Source organism: Capricornis sumatraensis, chromosome 8 (genome assembly GCF_032405125.1).
Source record: "Capricornis sumatraensis isolate serow.1 chromosome 8, serow.2, whole genome shotgun sequence".
Lineage (NCBI taxonomy): Eukaryota > Metazoa > Chordata > Mammalia > Artiodactyla > Bovidae > Capricornis > Capricornis sumatraensis.
Genome location: NC_091076.1, coordinates 75,360,837 through 75,379,621, shown reverse-complemented (window position 1 = coordinate 75,379,621; position 18,785 = coordinate 75,360,837). Strand labels below are relative to the sequence as shown.

Genomic DNA, 18,785 nt, shown 5'->3' with positions numbered 1-18,785 from the left:
GGTGGGGCAGTGTCTGGCAAGGGTGGACAGGAGTAGGGGGTCTCAGGGGTCTGCCCCATGGAGGCAGGGGCAGAGAGCCCAGCAGCAATGGTGTGCATAAAGAGCATGCGTCCATTATGTGCCCAACGCTGGCTCACTTCTGGCCTGATCTGTTGTCTGGACTTGAGTTCGGCTCTTTCTTTAGCTAAAGAATCTGAGGATAATGAGGAAAGAACACCAGGAACCTGGGGACAGCCTTGAGTTCAGATCCAGCTCTGGGAAGCACAGATGGAAGAAAGCCATACCCCTGCCGAGGCTCTGGGCAGAGCAGGCAGATCCTGGGGGCATGCTGGAACCTCCATGCTCCCCTCCAGGCCACACTCCACTGATCTCCCTCAACCAGGCTGGAAACAAAATAAAGATCAAGTCTCCTGGATGCCATGTGCTACTCTCGCTTCTTGGTTAATTTCACATCAGCCTTTGAGGCGTCTGGGCTCCGGCCACAGGGAACACAGGAGACTGCCACCCAGGGATGCAGAGCCGGGCTAGTGTCTTTCTGCTCCTTCTCGCTCTACTCCCCTGCCTCCTGGGGCAGCACACATACAAGGTAAACCAGCTCTCACTTTCTGAAACTGATAGAGCAAGGAAGCGGTTTGAGATGGTGAGGAGGAGGTGTCCCAAGGGGAACAAAGCGGGCTGGAGCTGGATGTGCGGTTTCAAGGCCGGGTTGGCCCTCACCTCCCCACCTCCAAGAGGGCTGGGTTCTCTCTGAACTACAATCCTCCACAGGTTAGTTCTCAAACCAAGAAACGGGTGGCCATTAGCACTTCTGCCCCACACTGTAAAATGAATGTATCTCTGACTTACTAGAACTCAGTGCCGCCACCTCCCTCTCGCTGCTCACCCCCCAACTCCCGGACAAAGAATTCTTCCCCTCCAGCCCAAACGGTACCACAGTCTACAGCTTATGTTAGCCCCAAGCCTAGCATCGGAGAAGGCAATGGCAACCCACTCCAGTACTCTTGCCTGGAAAATCCCATGGACGGAGGAGCCTGGTAGGCTGCAGTCCCTGGGGTCGCTAAGGGTCAGACACGACTGAGCGACTTCACTTTCACTTTTCACTTTCACTTTTCACTTTCACGCATTGGAGAAGGACATGGCAACCCACTCCAGTGTTCTTGCCTGGAGAATCCCAGGGACGAGGGAGCCTGGTGGGCTGCCATCTATGGGGTCGCACAGAGTCGGACGCGACTGCAGTGACTTAGCAGCAGCAGCAGCAAGCCTAGCATCCCTCTCGCTTCTGTCACCTCCACCTGTTCCAGATTAGCTGGAATTTTCTCAGCAATTGGTTCAATCCAGCTGGTATTCCTGCTTCTACCTCTGCTCTCCTTCAATTCATCCTCCACACAGCAGCAGAATAATCTATTAAATGTGTAAATGGGGGGATTCCCTGGGGCTTCCCTGATGGTTCAGTCGGTAAAGCATCTGCCCGCGATGTTCAGTCCCCTGGTCGGGAAGATCCCCTGGAGAAGGAAATGGCAACCCACTCGAGTATTATTCTTGCCTGGATAATCCCGTGGACAAGAGGAGCCTGGCGAGCTACAGTCCATGGGGGCGCTAACACTTCACTTCACTAGAGGTACCGTGGTTAGGACTCGGCTCTCTCCCTGCGGAGGGCCGAGGTTCCATCCCTGACCCATCCCTGGTCTGGAAAATAAAATCTGACAAGGCGGGGGGCGTCGGGGCAGTTAAACAGGACCAAGGCTTGTGCCTGCATAAAACCCCCCGGTGATTTCCTATCACAATCGGAATGAACTCCGAACTCTTGAGCGCCCAGAGAGGAGGAGCCACACCTCCCCGTCCGCCCCGCCCCCGTGCCAGTCGGCTCCGCCCCCAGCCGGCCCAATTCATTGCGCATGCGCCCCGACCTGACCTGGAAGAGGCTGTCTTCCGAGCCCACGTGTTCGACGAGCATGGCGGAGCCGGCGAGTGTGGAAGTCACTGAGCCCCTGGCTCCGGGAGAGGCCCAGAAGAGCGGCGCCCGGCCTGCCGACCGTCATGGCCTGCTCAAGCACAGCCGCGAGTTTTTGGACTTCTTCTGGGACATTGCGAAGCCGCAGCAGGAGACGCGGCTTGAGGCTACAGAGAAGCTGCTGGAATATCTGCGCGCAAAGCCGAAGGTATGGCGGCGGGGTCTGGGGCAGGAGCGCCAGAGATCCTGGCTGGTAGCGGCGAGCTTGGGGCCACATGGTCGCGAACCTGGACGCCCCAAGTGAGCGCGCGCCGAGGAGCGGGCATGGGCGGGTGCCAGACGACTCTTCTCACTGGTCCACCTGGGGATGTGCTTGGTTCCTTAGGGATCTTCCGAGATGAAGTACGCCCTGAAGCGCCTAATCACTGGGCTCGGGGGTGGACGAGAAGCAGCCCGGCCCTGCTACAGTTTGGCCCTGGCACAGGTGAGGTGGTGGCCCCTGGAAGGGGTCCACCTGTGCTGGTCAGGTGGGGGAGTGAGTGAGCAGAGCAGATGTCCCAGCTGCAAGGGACGTGAGAACTGACAAGTAGGGGTAGCATCTCAGGCGAGCCGATGGGAGGTGTGCCCACGTGGATGTGGAGGAAATTGTGTAAGCAAGGCCTTTGTGCAGAGAAGCCCAGGAAGGTGGAGAGAGGGAGGTTGAGGCTGCTTTTGGGTACCTGGGTTGACCAGCCTCCGAGGTACATGTACTGGGGGTGGTAAGCTCTGGGATGAGTTCTCTTACCTCTGCAGGGTTTAGGACCCTCTTCTCCCAAGGGGCACACAGCTAATTATAAGCCGTATTTAAGGAGCTTGGACAAATGGAAGGCCTCTAGAGACCCAGTCCTTGAAGACCAGTCTAGGGAGAGCTCAGAGCTGGCTGTGGGGACAGCGTGTTTGGGAAACACAGTCTAGTGGCCAAAGCACCCCAGGTATGCATGGGACAGGGAGAGAGGGGTCAGCTCCATTCACAGCTATGTTCCATCATCAGCACTGCTCAGAGGCAGGTAGGCAGCTTCAGAGGCATCCTTGGGGTGGGAGCAGGGGCCCAAGGCCTGCTCCCAAGGGCAGAAGTTGAAGGAGAAGTAGGAAGAGATTAATGTCTGTTGGGATGTGGCAGGGCCACTCCCGCTGAGCCCCTCTCTTCCTCCTGGCAGCTGTTACAGTCTTTCGAAGACATCCCTTTGGGCAGCATCCTGCAGCAAATACAGGAGAGACATGACCTGCAGAAGGTTAAGAAGGTGAGAGTTAGCAGCCCCAGGAATATCAGCAGTCCCCAGGGTGGGAAATGCTTGGGTCCTTCTCACGGGTGCCTGGAATCCTTTTCTAGGGGATGATGAGACCTGCCCTCTTTGGAAACCTGTTTGGGGTGCTAGCCCTCTTTCAGTCAGGCAGGCTAGTGAAGGTAAGAGCTTTGAGGGTTCTGGGGGTATGTGGACTGGCTTGGAGTGGTGGGGGAGAGTGGCACGCCCCACTCATACCCTCTCTGCCTCTGGGACCACCAGGACTCAGAAGCACTGATGAAGTCAGTGAAGCTGCTGCAGGCCCTGGGCCAGCATTACAACCACCTTCAGGAACAGCCCCAGAAGGCCCTGGTGGACATCCTCTCTCAGGTATGGGCTCACCAGCTGTGGAGCCTTGGGTAACTAACGCCACCTGTCATAGAAGAGCACGGAGAAGACACAGGTTAATGCATGGAAATGCAGTACCGTCCCACGGAAGCATAAGTGTGGAACATGGATGTTTTGTAGTAACTTCCCTTAAAAAATAAGGAAAAGGGATGTGCTTTAATAACATGGTTTAGTTTAATATCTAAAGTATTTTCATGTGCAGTCAGTATCAGAAAATCTATGGAGGTTTTTTACACTCTTTATCATGGTAAGTCTCCAAAATCCAGTGTATTTTATACTCACCGGCATATCTCTGTTCAGATTAGCACATTTTACATACTCAGTGTCCACATGTGACCAGTGGCTTCCATATTGGACCATGCATTTGTAGAACAGCGCCTGACATGTGCCCAGTGGGTTAAACATGTTTGCCATTGTTGTTTTGGGCAGAGCTGGGGTCCCCACTGCCCTACTTGGGAAGTGGAGGTGGGCTAGTACCTAGAATCCTTCCTATGGTGAAAAAGCCAGGGACTGGCACATCCCAGGCCAAGGCTTTCTGCATAACCCTGGCCACAGAGCTGGAAGGACCTGAATTCAAGTCCCAGATCTTCACTGGGGACTCCTTGTAAAAAAAAAAAAAAAGAAAAGAAAAGGCTAGTCGTGCAAAACCCAAAAGAGGAATAATTAAAAGGGTGGTCCTAGGCTAGTTAGCATCAGTGGGGTGCTTATTTAAACCCAGTTTCCAAGGATTTGGGAATTTGCGATTTTTAAGAAACCCTCTCTGGTGATTCTGTTGCCTGACAAGGTGGATTGTGACTGTCCCGTCTCAGGCTGTTGGTGTGCCGGGGCCTTGGGGGAGCCTGGGAGGTAGAATGGGGCCCAGAAAGCTCAGCTCACAGCAGGAGAGACAAAGGATGCTGTGAGGGCGCCCTCCGCACCCCCAACCTGTCTCCCCCACCGCCAGGTCCCGGAGACCGCGCTGCAGGAAATCCTGCCCAAAGTCCTCAAGCCTGACATGAATTCAGTTCTCGGCTCCCCTGAGCACCTGGAGCTCTTCCTCTTGGCCCAGCAGAAGGTGCCCAAGAAGCTGGAGAAGCTGATGGGACCGGTCAACCTGTTCTCGGACGAGAACATCCCCAGGTGTGAGGGAGGTGGGCAGGTGGGCCCTCCATCCACAGGTTTGCACCATGACCCGAGGTTGGGGGTCCATGTGGCCCCAGGCGCCTGGCCCTTGTTTGCTGGGGACTGCCCCCTGAGTCTTCTTCACCCCCACCCACCCCCGACCTCTGCAGGCTGGTGACTGTGCTAAAGACGGTGGCCAACTCTGTGAAGAAGGAACGCAAGCTGCCCACCGTGGCTCTGGACCTGCTCCGCCTGGCGCTCCAGGAGGACAAGTTCCCATGGTTCTGGAAGGAGGTTGTGGAGCAGGGGCTCCTGAAGAAGCAGTTCTGGCCGTCCAGGTGCGTGGGCGCTTGACCTCTCCCTATTTGATGAGCAGGGGTGGCTCAGGGGACCGAGGGCTCTGACCAGGCCCTGTCATGCACCCCCTCAGCTACCTGTGCTTCCGCCTGCTGGGCGCAGCCCTGCCCCTGCTGTCCAAGGAGCAGCTGCAGCTGGTGATGCAAGGGGACCTGATCCGACATTACGGGGAGCACATGGTCACCGCTAAGGTGAGCGCCGCCCCTGCGGCCCAACCCTGCTGGAAAGGGCCAGGTGACTGGGCTGCTTCCTGCCAAGAGGAGGGAAGGGATCAGCCAGCTTCCGGAAAAGAGGGTGGTTCTTGGTGTCAGTGGCCCTGCCTAGGATGGGCAAACACAGCTGCCCCTGGGAGGAGGGGCTGGGGACCTGGGTGTCCCCCACCCCTGCATCTTCCCCTACGAGCTGAGAGTGGCAGGGTCAGCCCTTCTGCCCCCAGGCCGCTCAGCCCAGGCTTGTACAGCCAGCAATCTGTCCAGACCTCCCTCCACCCCCAGCTGGTGTTACAGGAATGCTACCCACCGATGCTATTTTGAGTACTGTCCACATGCCGCACACTAAGCTAAGTGCTCGACAGGGGACTCGAGTAGTGGTTAAGAGCAGGGAACCTGGGACCAGACTGCTGGGTTCCCGTCCTGACTCTGCTGCCGCTAGCTGTGTGACCTCCCGCAGGTCGCTTCCCTTCTCTGTGCCTGCCCCTTCTTGTCCATGAGCCGAGGAGCAGGACCTTCCTTAGAGTCGTTGTGAGGATAATCAGGCTAATATCCACAGGTGCTTAAAGTAGTGCCTGGTGTGCAGGAAGTGCTGCTGGGTTTGCTTCTAGCTCATTCCATCTTTACCGCCACCTTTGGAGAGCTGCCATTCCCCTCTTCCGAGTGAAGGACAGGCTCAGAGTTCAGCACGGGGGTTAAGAGCTCCATGGGCTGGGGGACCAGACGGACAGGGGCCGAGTCCCAGCTCCACCACTTTTAGTCCTGTGATCCTCGGAAGTTGCTTCCAGGCTTTCTTATGCTTCATTTTCCTTCATCTGCAAGACAATTAGAGGTGCCAGGACGAAAGTTGTCCCAAAGACTAAACGTGGGGGCACCTGAGCGACCCAGCTGGGTACAAGGGAGGGGACTTCCTAGGCCCCAGGGAACCTGTTGTGGAAGAGGCTGGGGGTGTGTTGGACCCCTCCTGGCTGATGACCGCAGCGCTGTGCCCGACTCTCGCAGCTCCCGAAGCAGTTCAAGTTTGCCCCGGAGATGAACGAGTACGTGGGGGCCTTCCTGGAAGGCTGCAAGGACGACCCCGAGCGGCAGCTGGCCCTGGTAGTGGCCTTCACGTCCATCACCAACCAGGGCCTCCCTGTGGTGCCCACCTTCTGGCGGGTCGTGCAGTTCCTGAGTCCCACCGCCCTCAAGGGGTACGTGGCCTGGCTGCGGGACATGTTCCTCCAGCCTGACCTGGACTCCTTGGTGGACTTCAGCACCTACAACCAGAAGAAAACCCAAGATGCTTCGTTCCATGGGTGAGTGGGCCTGTGGGGCCCAAAGGCCTAGACCCTCCCTCCCAAATACCTTGGTTCCTTGGGCCAGAGAGGAGCCACACCTTTGCTCTTAAAGGCCTCAGTTTCCTCACACGTGGCCCTGTGCTGAGGATCAGGGCGTTGGGGAGCCTTGGTTGATTTTCCTGTCTCAAGGATGGGAGACACCCATTTCACCACTTCTAAGCAGTTTCCGGGACTTGTCTCCTGCCCACAGGCCTGAGCGAGCTGTGTTCCGGCTGCGGAAGTGGATCATCCTTCGCCTGGTCAGCATCGTGGACAACCTGCACGTGGAGAAGGAGGAGGCGCTGATCGAGGAGGTGGCCAGGTATGGTCCCGAGATGTGCCTGAACCCTGACTTCCCACGGATGCAGCGGCCTCATGTCTGACCTGCTTTGGGTCCCTCCTGGAGCCAAAAGCCTGAGGGTCAAGTCATCCTTGCCCCTTGGGCAAGAGGAGATTGGGGGAAATTCCCCAGGGAGTCTGGGTATGGCAGTGGGGAGCTCCAAGGTTCAGGCTGGCTTAGCATTCCCCCCGCTGCCTTTGCGTGTCGACGATGTCGGGGGTCCTTAATGACGACACTGCCACTGCTACTCACCCTCACGGCGGCCCTGAGCGGGGCAGGAGTGGCGGTGACCTGGGCCGAGGCCACGCAGCTTCGCGTCTTTGGTTCCAAGGGAGGGATGCTGGTCCTCTCCCGGTTCAGGCTGGGCTCTGTTCTGCTGGGGGTCCAGGCCTGGGAAACGTCCCCTCTGGCGTCATCGCCTCCTGGCACCAGGCCCTCGGTGAGGCCACCTGAGAGTGGCTGGTGAGGAGGGTGGCACTGACTGAGGGAACACGGGTACCCTCCCACCCTCCCCAGGTTTTGCTTTTTCCACTCGTTCTTCGAGACAAAGAAGCCCACGTCAGAGATCCCTGAGTCCGAGCAGCACTTCACCCTCGCCTTGGATGGCCGGACCCGGGAGGTGGTGTGCAGTGCCTTCTTCAGGTGGGCACCGGGAAGCCCGGGAGAGGCCTGAGGGTGGGCGAGTAGGCGGGGAGGTGGCCTCGGGCAGGGTGGGCGCCACTCTCTCCAGCTCTTCATCTGAGGCCCGGTGAGTTCCAGGGGCTCAAAGCCTGGGGATGGAGTAGGGTGGCCGTGTCTACCAGCCCAGCCCGTGACCCTGACCACCCCCGCCTACCCCACCACCACCAGTCTGCTTCAGACCCTCAGCACGCAGTTCAGGCTGGCGCCGGAGCAGACGGCAGACGGGCGGCCCTGGACCTACCACTTGGTGCAGTTTGCAGACATACTGCTGAATCACAGCCGCAATGTGGCTCCACTGACAGCCTTCACCGCGCAGCAGCGCCAAGCCTGGGACCGGTGAGAGGGTGTGGTTGTCACCCGTGGGTAGAACCTCCTGGGGTCTGACACTGGACACATGGGTGGGATCCCCTGGGGTCTGATGCTGGCTGCGGTGGGCTGAGAGCATGCTCATCTTGCCCAGGATGCTGAAGACGCTGAAGGAACTGGACACCCTCTCTTCAGAGGCCAAGGCCACTGCCTTCCAGCACCTGCTACTCTTGGTGGGCATCCACCTCTTCAAGGTATGGCGGCCTGAAGTGGAGGGGGCTACAGACCTAGGGTCTGCGGAGGCCAGGAACAGCTCTGTGGAGCTGAACGTGACAGGTTTCCTAGGCTGACTGCTCCTGGTTGGAAGTACAGCCCAAGGGAAAAACACTCCATCCACTTACTGGACACCGGCTCTACCCTGGGCTTCCCAGGTGGCTCAGACAGTAAAGAATCTGCCTTCAGTGTGAAAGATCCGGGTTCAATCCCTGGGTCGGGAAGATCCCCTGGAGAAGGAAATGCCAACCCACTCCAGTATTCTTGCCTGGAGAATTCCATGGACAGAGGAGTTTAGCAGGCTACAGTCCATGGGGTTGCAAAGTTAGACACAACTGAGCAGCTAACACACACGCTCTATCCTGAGCTTTCTGAGCAGTTTCCCTTGTTGGTATTACCCACAAATTGGAGACAGGCACATTTCTGACAGGTGGGATAATAGACTCACAGAGGTCAAGTAACTTACCCCAGGCCACACAGCTCTTGGCTGGGATTCAAACATGGGGCTCTGACTCCGCTATCTCATAGGACCTCCCTAAACTACCTTACTGGCCAGGGGTGGTGGATGTCGAGGAGGGCGGGGCCTGGCTCTGGGCAGACCCGTCGACCACGGGGACACTTCTGTCTGTCTGTCTGTGGTCTGTTCGGAGTGGAGCCGCGATTCTTCTGTTTAGCTCTTGCACATTTGAAATCTAGAGTGGTGAGTTGAGGGTAGTGGGTGTTTTTCCGGCACCGCCCTCCCGTGGGGTCCTGTGTCCTGTCAACTATCTTTCTCATGTCATGGGTACCTCTTCTCATAACCGGTTCTGTAAAACCCACTCCGTCTCCTTTTCTGTTCTCTCCACAAAGAAATTTTGGCCGTGTGCGGAGCGTACTGCTGACAGCGCTTTTGACCCTTGTGGTTTCCTCTGACTGTGAACCCAGGTCTCTGGAGGTTTTCCCCTCAAGTTGTACAAGGCTCTTGTGGGTTGCTCCAGGTCTTCAGTAGCCTCAGGAGACAGGACTCCCTTCTGGCCTCTCGGCTGAGGTTTTTGCTTCCAAGCCTTGGGCACTCAGCCCAGCTCATGGACAAGCAGTGTGGGGAACAGTTGGTCACCATGCCCCTTCCAGTCCTTGGCCCTGGACATCCAATAGGGGCTGCCCAGACCCTGGACATCTGAGCTTGACATGGATGAAAGCTACCCAGCCACAGCCAGGCCGCTAGAGGCAAAGATGCCCGAGGCTTTTGAGCTCCTGTTCTGGCCTTCCTTCCACCGCCCCCACCCCAAACATTGAAGCTGCCCTGCAACATTAAGGAGGGAAAGTCTGCCTTTTTGGTACCAGCGGTCAAACAGGTTAATTTCAACTCACTGGCTAGTAGCTGGAGTCTGGTCTTATCCTTCAGCAAAATAGACTTGAAAGGACTGTGAAAGTTGCTCAGTTGTGTTCGACTCTTTGTGATCCCATGGACTATACAGTGCATGGAATTCTCCAGGCCAGAATACTGGAGTGGGTAGCCTTTCCCTTCTCCAGGGCTTTCCAACCCAGAGATCAAACCCAGGTCTCCCACATTGCAGGCAGATTCTTTACCAGCTGAGCCACAAAGGAAGCCCAAGATAGACTTAAGTTAGTTGAAATTAAATTTTAAATTTGTTGAAATCGGTCATTTCCAGTTCTTTTTGTAACAATGTCGAGCCAGGTGTCGTGGCGGAATCTAGAACTGCAGATCAGGAGTCTAGGACCTGCTGGTGCCCTGTGATCCTGATCCAGCCTGGGCATCGGTGGGGAGGTTGGGCTTCATCTGTGAGGCTCATAGACTGTGCGTCTGGATGTTAGGTCATCAGCTCCTGGGGTCTGGCTGTAGCCCTCTGCTCTAGATTGTGAGGGGGACTGGCCAGGACAGTCTGGAGTCTTTTGGGCCTTGATACCAGCTCCGCCCCCTTGGTCACTCCCTCTCCCAGCTGAGCAAAGGCTGAGCATGGGGCCTGGCCTCTGATTTCTGTCCTGTCCCACACAGTCCCCCGCAGAAAGCTGTGACCTCCTGGGCGACATCCAGACCTGCATCAAGAAGAGCCTGGGAGAGAAGACCCGCCGGACCCGTTCCAAGGCCACCAGTGGGTTGTCGTCCCTGGGGCGGGGGGCGGGGGGCGGGTGATGGGCAGACAGTAGGACCCAGCATGGGGTGCTCAGACCTGCTCCAAGGCCACCAGTGGGTCGTCGTCCCTGGTTGGGGGTGATGGGCAAACAGCATGGGTCACTGGCCCCCTGCCCAGGCTCACCCCTTCCCTGCTTGCAGACCCCCAGGAGCCGCCGTGGGTGGAGGTGCTGGTGGAGATCCTGCTCTCCCTCTTGGCCCAGCCCAGCCACCTGATGCGCCAGGTAGCCCGCAGCGTGTTCGGCCACATCTGCTCCCATCTGACCCTACGTGCCCTGCAGCTCATCCTGGATGTAAGTGGGGGCCTCTGGGGACGTGGGTCCCAGGATGGGGCTCTCCAAGCCCAGGGCTGCTGTGTCCTTGCTGTGACCTGCATGGTTGGGGGATGGGGGCCTCCTTCAGAGTCTCCTGCTGTGCACCCCTGACTCGGGGTCAGGTCTCTCAAGGACACTGGAGGGAATGGCTTTCTCTCCCAGACTCCATCTTCCTCCCTGAAATGGGGACTTTTGGCCAAGACTGGATGGGAGGGGGAAGGAAGGCAGTTGAGAAGGTCCCGGGGCCTGAGGGGGTGGTGAGGGAGCAGGGACAGCACACGCGACGGCCACCTGGGACTCCCCGCAGGTGCTGAACCCGGAGGAGAGCCAGGACGAGGACGACAACGTGGTGGTGACAGACGACTCCGAGGAGCAGCCGCTGGGGGGTGCGGAGGTACTTGTCAGCAAAGGGCAGGGGGCGGGCGGACACCCGGTGGGCCACGGGGAGGCGTGACACACGGCCCACCCACAGGACAAGAGCTCAGACGGCGAGGACAGCAAGGGCAGCAAAGGCTCAGAGAGTGAGGCGGAGAGCGACGACGACAGCGACGAGGAGGACCGAGACGGGGACGTGGACCAGGGCTTCCGGGCGCAGCTGATGGCGGTGCTGCAGGCCGGGAAGGCGCTGGTGAGTGGGGGCCGCGCCAAGCCGCCCCGCCCCCCCGCCCCTTCCCCCCACCCCCCCCACCCCGTCCCTCTGCTCCTTCTGCATGAGGAAGGGCTGCTCACCAGGCCTCTGTCCCCCCGCCCACAACCCCCAGGGTGGAGCGGACAGTGAGGATGACGACGACGAGGAGCTAGGGGACGAGGCCATGATGGCCCTGGACAAGAGCCTGGCCAGCCTCTTTGCTGAGCAGAAGTTGCGCATCCAGGCCCGGAAGGACGAGAAGAACAAGCTGCAGAAGGAGAAGGCGCTGCGGCGGGACTTCCAGATCCGGGTGAGCCCCGGCCCTGCCCTCCCGCTCACCACGCCCCTGCCCTCCCGCTCACCACGCCCCTCCCGCTCACCACGCCCCTCCCGCTCACCACGCCCCTCCCGCTCACCACGCCCCTCCCGCTCACCACGCCCCTCCCGCTCACCACGCCCCTCCCGCTCACCACGCCCCTCCCGCTCACCACGCCCCTCCCGCTCACCACGCCCCTCCCGCTCACCTCGCCCCCACGCCTGGCTGAGCTCACCCTTCCCACTGCAGGTCCTAGACCTGATCGAGGTGCTGGTGACCAAGCAGCCCGAGAACCCCCTGGTCCTGGAGCTGCTCGAGCCGCTGCTGCTCGTCATCCGGCGGAGCATGCGCAGCAACAGCAGCGCCAAGCAGGAGCAGGACCTGCTGCACAAGACTGCCCGCATCTTCACGTGAGGGCGGGAGGGTGGGCCCGGACAGCCGGGCCAGGGGCTACCGGAGGGAAGGGGTGGGAGCCAGGGCCCACATCACTCAGGAGCCTTCACCCATCTGTTCCTGCAGTGCTTAGCACAGGGCCCCCAGTCCCACCGACACCCTCAGGGCCCCTGTAGTTGGCAAAGCAGACTCTTCGGTGCCCAATTGGCCGGGGCTGTGGCAGCGAGTGGGCGGGAGACGGGACACCTAACCCAGGCTTGAGGGACTGGGAAGGCTTCCTGGGAGAGGTGTCAGCAGTGCTGGGAGCTGTGGAGCTCGCTTATCCTCCCAGAGGCCACAGGCAGAACAGGAAGGCGTGTCTGACACAGTCAGAACATAAGCAGCTTGTGGCCTGGCCCACCTCAGTGTTGAGGAGCCACAGAGGCCTTTGCAGTAACAGCAGAGGTGGGGTGAGGTGGGGTGGGCGCTCCTGGAGCAGGGAGCCCAGCATTGGAGACATAGATAGCAGGTAGAGCCCTGCTTCCTGGGCAAGGGTGGGGGGGGGGCAGTGTGGAGACAAAGGCCTAATAAGAACTTGAGATGGGGCCCCCAGTGCCCCCACCTCACCGGCCCAGGTCACACTTTCTCAGCTAGTTCTCTGCCCAGACACACAGTGTCCTGAGCACATAGACCCTGGTTTTGCTTTACAAAGGGCCCGGAAGCCACTGTCCCCTGAGAGACAGGTGCTCATGGAGCTGAGGACCACATCGGGGTGTTGGGGTGTCACTCAGGGAGCCAGTTTCCCTCTGGCTTTTCCTGGGTAGATCTGTATGTGGCCCTGGGCCTCCCCCCGCAGCCTCAGTCAGACCCCTGTCTTTAGGGGTCTGTTTCCGCCTGTGAAGTGGGGCTCGGGTCTGCTGGGGCGGGGGGACGTTGCGACCAGCTCTGCCCCCGCCCCCCGCAGGCATCACCTGTGCCGCTCTCGGCATTACTGCCGCACGGCGGGCGACCGCGTGGAGACTCTGTACGCCCGGCTGGAGCAGCTGGTGCAGCAGGCCAGCCAGCAGGCTGACTCCTCTGTCGCCCTCTACCACTTCAACGCCTCCCTCTACCTGCTCCGCGTCCTGAGGGGCAGCACCGTGGACAAGCCCGCCCGCAAGGCCCAGAAGAAGGAGAAAGCCAGCAAAGATGCCAGCTCCCAGCCCCAGGGCCCGGAGGTGAGCGGAGCTGGCCTGGGGAGGCTCGGCCTGGAAACCCAGCTCCGCTAGATGGGAGCGCGTCCTGGGAGGCAGTGGGGCAGCCAGCTTACCCGTTTCACAGACGGGGAGGCGAGGCCACACCTTCCCTGGGACCCGGCCTTCAACCGCCTGAAGGCGTCCCAGGCTGGGCTCCCGTGCCAGGTCCCCCCAGCCCCGGCATCACAGCAGCTTTCTCCCTTGGCGCAGGCTGCCAGCTGCCTGGACTTGAGCCTTGTGACCCCGATCTACTCGTCAGCGCTGAGCTCCTTCCTGACCAAGCGCAACAGCCCCCTCACGGTCCCCATGTTCCTCAGCCTCTTCGCCCGGCACCCGGTGAGTATCGCGCGAGGCCGCCCCCTCGGGCCCCTGCTGGGCCCCATCCTCACTGCCCACCATTTCCTCCACAGATGCTCTGTAAGAACCTACTCCCCATCGTGGTCGAGCACGTGACAAGCCACACGCGGCCCCGCCATCAGGTAAGGCCTTCCCAGATCCCAGCCCCAGGTTTGTGTGAATTACCCGCTTGACTTACGTCTGTGTTGGCTGTTTGAGAGACTCAGGAATGGTGCCCTGGGGGCCAGGGTGGGGTGAGCCTGCCCCTCCAATCTGGCCAGTCCCCCCCAACCCCACCACTGTAGGCCCAGAGTAAGTGGAGATGGGGGGACACTTCCCACATGGCCTGAGTCGTCCGGCTCCTCAGAGGTCACGCCCTGGCCTGACGGGTATGCCTGGGGGTCAGGGTAGGAAGAGGGGGCCTGAGTTAGTAGGGGGCCAGGAACCGTGTCCAGCTGACAGCCCTGCTGCCCCCCTTGGCCTCAGGTCTCCCCACTACTGAGAAGAGCGGGTGGGAGCGGGTGATGGTGACAGCTGAGCCCAGAGCTTCGGTGATGACAGCGCAGGCGGGCTGTGCTGGGCACAGCAGGCAGCCCCACCTGCAGCCCCTCTTCAGGCTTCTGGAGCTCGTGGGGGTCGCCCAGCATGCCAAGGCTCCTGGTGACCACATTGCCCCCACCCCAGGTCCAGGCCTGCTTGCTGCTCCAGAAGACCCTGCCCACACGGGAGCTACGCGTGTGCTTTAAGGACCCAGAGTGGAAGCAGCTGCTGGGCCAGACCCTGGGGAAGGTCACCGAGGTAACAGCCCTGGGCTCTCCTCCCCTACCGGCCAGTTGTGGTCCTTAGGAACCCAGGGGCAAGGGTTGCTGGACCCTGTGCCTCGGGGTGGGTTTGGGGTTCCCCCAGAAGACGTTTCTTCCCTGGGGACCCTAGTCTCTCACATGGGAGACAAGCTGCAAGCAGCTCTCCAGAGTGCTCAGCCCAGCCGCCTTTTCCCCCAGATCCTGCGGACGCTGGGCGAGGCTGAGACCAAGTCGGGGCACCAGAAGGATCTGGCGGCCTTGGAGCTGCTCAACACTCTGTTCAGGAATTTCCATCACGAGGTGAGCACTGGGCACAGCAGGAGGTTGCCAGGCGGGCAGAGCACAGTCTGAGCAGAGGCTGGGGGGCAGGTGGGAAGCCATCTGGGGAAGGGTCTGGATGCCAGGGTGAGGAAACTGGGCTTTATTTATTTGAGGCGGGCTAGTGCTATACGGAGAAGGCAACGGCACCCACTCCAGTACTTCTGCCTGGAAAATCCCATGGACAGAGGAGCCTGGTAGGCTGCAGTCCATGGGGTCGCGAAGAGTCGGACACGACTGAGCGACTTCACTTTCACTTTTCACTTTCACGCATTGGAGAAGGAAATGGCAACCCACTCCAGTGTTCTTGCCTGGAGAATCCCAGGGACGGGGGAGCCTGGTGGGCTGCCATCTGTGGGGCCGCACAGAGTCGGACGCGACTGAAGTGACTTAGCAGCAGCAGCAGTGCTGTGTCCTGTGCTTGGCCAGGGTGGGGTGAGCTGGTGTGCTGTTGCCGTGCTCCAGTGAGAAAGCTGAGAAGGGGCTGGGAGGGCTGGCGACCACGGGAAGACGGCTGTTGTGTGGGAACCCAGGCTCCTAGACTGGCGGAGACGGAGCAGGGATATGGCGTGTGAGATGCGTGAGGGCCACGGGGCGGCTGTGGGCAAGTCTCTGGTTCCCCCAGTCTGGCCCAGAGGGAAAGGTGTGGGGGTCCATGGCGTAGACACTGATCAAAGCCCCAGTGCTTTAGCTTCCAGGAAGGTGCCGCGGGGGCAGGTGCTGAGCGGCAGGCAAACCCCAAGAAGCCACACCCAGAGTGATAGCAGAAAGCCAGGAGAGGGACTGTTCTGGAAGCCAGTGGCTTTCAAAAACACCCCACTCAGTGCGTGACAGGGACGGAGAGATGAGAAAAGGGCCTTTGGCGATCCGAAGGTCACTGCGTGGTGCCCCCTGGGGTGGGTGGGCTTTGGGCCCTGGGAAGAGAACAGACTTGGCCCCTGGGGCCCGTATTTTCTCCCCGAGGTGAGAGAGGCTAGGGAGGCACAGGCTGAGGGGCCACAAAGGGGTGGGTGAGGGTGGGAGGGATGGGGACCGGGAGCTGGGGAGAGGCCGTGCCTCTGGTCCCCACTGCAGCCACAGCCTTGCCCGCCTCTGCAGAAGCTGACCGTGGACCTGACCGCCGTCCTGGGCGTGCTGCAGAGCCAGCAGCCGAGGCTGCAGCAGAGGCTACAGCAGGGCGGGCACTCGGCCGGGTCCAGCCGCCTCCACGACCTCTACTGGCAGGCCATGAAGTTCCTCGGAGTCCAGTACGTTTCAGGGAGGGCGGGCGCTGGAAAGACCCTCATGTTGCGTGCGTTCTGATGTCCTCTGTCCCCAGTGTGGGAGCTTCAGGCAGCTTGAGGATGACAGAGGCGCAGGTCACTCTTGCCCTGGCCACAGGTTTCCTTACTCTGCTCACTTCCCCCCAGGCGCCCCAAGCCAGAGAAGGATACCAAGGAGGCCCCTCAGGCCACACAGCAGAGCCCCGTTAGCATGAAGCGGAAGAAAAAGGGCTTCTTGCCAGAGACCAAGAAGCGCAAGAAACGTAAGCCTGAGGCCACCACACAGGAGGCGGCGGCGGCCAAGCCTGAAGCCGCCAGTGGGGACCAGCCCCCCAGCGCCGGCAAGAAGAAGAAGAAGAAGATGAAGAAGACCAAGTCCCCAGCACAGTCCCAGGTGAATGGGACACCTGCTGCCAAGAGTCCGACCCCAGAGCCCCCTGCTGTGAGCCCCAGCACCCCCGCCAAGACCCCAAAGCCACAGAAGAAAAGCCAGAAGCTGTCCCAGATGAACGAAGCCACTCCTCTGCCTTGTCAATCCCCCGAGGAGCCGGCTGCCAAAAAGCGTCAGAAGAAGCTGCCCCAAAAGGGAGTTTCAGGCAAGTCGCCACAGTCCGCGCTGCCTCGGAAAAAGGCCAGGTTGTCCTTGGCCAGCAGGAGCCCCAGCCTCCTCCAGAGTGGGGCCAAGAAGGTGCAGCTGAGGAAGGCAAAAAAGCTCTGAGTGACCCCCGTCTCCCTGTTGTGCTCAGTCCTGACTTGCAACCCCGTGGACTGTAGCCTACCAGGCTGCTTCTATCCATGGGATTTTACAGGCTAGAATACTGGAGTGGGTTGCAGTCATTCCCTTCTCCAGGACATCTTCCAGACCCAGGGATCGAACCGCAGCTCCTGCCTTGCAGGCAGATTCTTTACCCACTGCACCACCCTAGAGACTTTTTTTCACCATGATTTTAATAAACCAGCTACTGTCTAAGGTTTTACCTTCTATGCTGGGGGTAGTGGGTCTGCTGCAGCAGGCATGGCCTGAGAGACCCCAGCTCTAAGCTGGGCCCTGCTGCTGGTGTCTGTCTGGGTTGAGTACAAGTGTGACCACACCTCGTGCCCCTCACCCCCACCCCCCAGGCTGCTTTGCTGCGGGAGCCACCAGGGCATGACTTAAATAGCTTTATTTCTTCATTTACAAGAGGAATATATTTGGCTTCTCTCTTAAGACTCTGAGATTCACAATCAGCAGCTCTAAAAAATAAAGGAGCAGTTTGGCTTCCGGAAGGAAGAGGAAGCAGCACTTGGACCTGGTTCTTGCACAACAAGAAAACATTGCTGGGGCCCCGGGCTGAGGCTGGGGTGGGAGTGGAGGCCAGGCTGGTCTTCGGGGGAATCCCACCCCCTGGTTAAGCCCCCCTCCTCGGGTACCCCAGAGCTTGGTAGGGAGTGGGTACTCCACCAACTTACCCACCCCTGAAGCCAAGCCAACCAGTAACTGAGTAGGGAGCACTAAGCTGGCTGGCTCTTAGGGTCTCCTGCCAGCCCCACGGGGCCCACCAGACCAGAACCACCTTGATGTGGTGGGGAGGGAGTGTGTGGAGCAGAGGGGACAAGCGTCAGTGGGGTGGGGGGTCTGATGTGAAGTTGGCAGCTGTACCCTGGTGTGTGGCTGTGGGGGTGGGGGTCTCGGCCACATGGAAACGTGTGAACTGAACGGCTGACATGCGCAGGGAGGTGACTCTTGAGTGCTGGCCTCTCCTGATGCACCTTAGCCTCCTCCACCAGGCTCTTCCCAGGGACAGGAAGCTTGGAGGATGGCTGTTTCCTCTGCAGCCAGAGCCCTGGCTCCTGCCCTACGGATTCTGGGAATACTCCCCTGGGCGCTGCCCCTGGAAGGGGTCCAGCCTGGGGGCAAGAGTCAGTTCCTGGCATCTGTGGGGATGGTCAGGCAGGGGATGGACAGTGGGGGTGCTTCGGTGGATCCGAGGAGCCCTGTAGGGATGGGGAACCCCCAAAGGTCTCAAGCATGGGGCACAGGTGGTGTGCCACTGCCACCAGGGCCTTGTCAGCACAGTCCCCCACCTGGGAGACCGCCAAGCTGACAGCCAGCCCAAGGTAGAAACCAGTGTCCTCCAGAGTGGCCAGCCAGGCTGGGAAGCGCCTGCAGCTTGGGTGCCCAGCTCTTGCCAGGTTGAGTCCAGTGTCCTCAAGGTCAGAGGTCCTCACCCACCCGGCCCTTGGGGAGCCAGAAGTGCCGCCCTGAGGCCTGGACCCCCTCCTTTCTGTGTAATCCAGGGGCTGTTGGGTCTTCAAAGCTGCAGCCAGCACCTTGCCCAGCAAGCTGTATGGGAAAGTCCAGCCTCCTGGCCCCAGGGTCTGGGGAGGGCAGAGACTGCCCCAGGATCACATAAGCTGGGGACAGGCCAGCCTCGCCCCACACACCCATGGAGGGCTGTCTTCCTCCAGGACCCCAGGGCCCCTGTGGCCCAGACCGGGGCCTGGGGGTGGCCTGTCCCAGGGCATGGCTCCAGCAGACACAGCCTTCCAGGTTAGTTGAGGACACAGCTTCTTGGAGCCACTGCCACTCAGCAGTCCCAGACCAGAGCTGGTGGGAGCGCCGCTGTGGGTCACAAGGAAAGCTTCGGGACAGCCTGGCAGGGCCAGGGTGCCGGGGGACACCTCCCAGACTAGGCAGGAGTCCGGGTCCTTCGTTATCCCAGCAGCACCTGGAGGGAGGGGGTCAGAAGTCAGGTGCAACACCCAATCCAGGGATCCTCCCTCTGGGGCCCACTGGAAGGGAAAGAGCAGATCTGCCACGGCCAAGGCGTGGGGGCAGTGACCTTGGATTTTCCTCTGCTGGGAAGCTGAGGCTCCCAGA

At 60.1% G+C, this 18,785-nt stretch overlaps 2 protein-coding genes across 2 annotated transcripts in view; one reads left to right on the top strand and one right to left on the bottom strand.

Annotated features, from left to right (window-relative positions):
• The first annotated feature begins 1,952 nt into the window (after window positions 1-1,952).
• Window positions 1,953-17,187, top strand: MYBBP1A (MYB binding protein 1a). The gene is made up of 26 exons (XM_068977440.1): window positions 1,953-2,159; window positions 2,337-2,435; window positions 3,148-3,231; window positions 3,321-3,395; window positions 3,496-3,603; window positions 4,565-4,740; window positions 4,893-5,060; window positions 5,153-5,270; window positions 6,291-6,586; window positions 6,819-6,929; window positions 7,464-7,589; window positions 7,797-7,964; window positions 8,089-8,188; window positions 10,204-10,300; window positions 10,483-10,634; window positions 10,963-11,049; window positions 11,128-11,283; window positions 11,417-11,593; window positions 11,849-12,009; window positions 12,936-13,188; window positions 13,417-13,542; window positions 13,617-13,685; window positions 14,227-14,340; window positions 14,544-14,645; window positions 15,762-15,910; window positions 16,073-17,187. The coding sequence occupies exons 1-26, from the start codon at window positions 1,953-1,955 to the stop codon at window positions 16,641-16,643; spliced, it is 4,050 nt and encodes a 1,349-aa protein (XP_068833541.1). The 3' UTR covers window positions 16,644-17,187.
• SPNS2 (SPNS lysolipid transporter 2, sphingosine-1-phosphate) overlaps window positions 17,085-18,785 on the bottom strand; it is a 37,577-nt gene continuing 35,876 nt past the window's right edge. The window contains exon 13 of the mRNA XM_068978799.1: window positions 17,085-18,633. The gene's annotated coding sequence lies outside the window, so the exon portion shown is untranslated. The remainder of the gene's footprint in view (window positions 18,634-18,785) is intronic.

Coding starts and splice junctions, on each gene's coding strand:
- MYBBP1A (XM_068977440.1), top strand. CDS start 1,953: ATGGCGGAGCCGGCGAGTGTGGAAGTCACTGAGCCCCTGGCTCCGGGA. Junction 10,301..10,482: donor GACCCGTTCCAAGGCCACCA/GTGGGTTGTCGT, acceptor CCCTGCTTGCAG/ACCCCCAGGAGCCGCCGTGG. Junction 13,189..13,416: donor CCCAGCCCCAGGGCCCGGAG/GTGAGCGGAGCT, acceptor CCCTTGGCGCAG/GCTGCCAGCTGCCTGGACTT.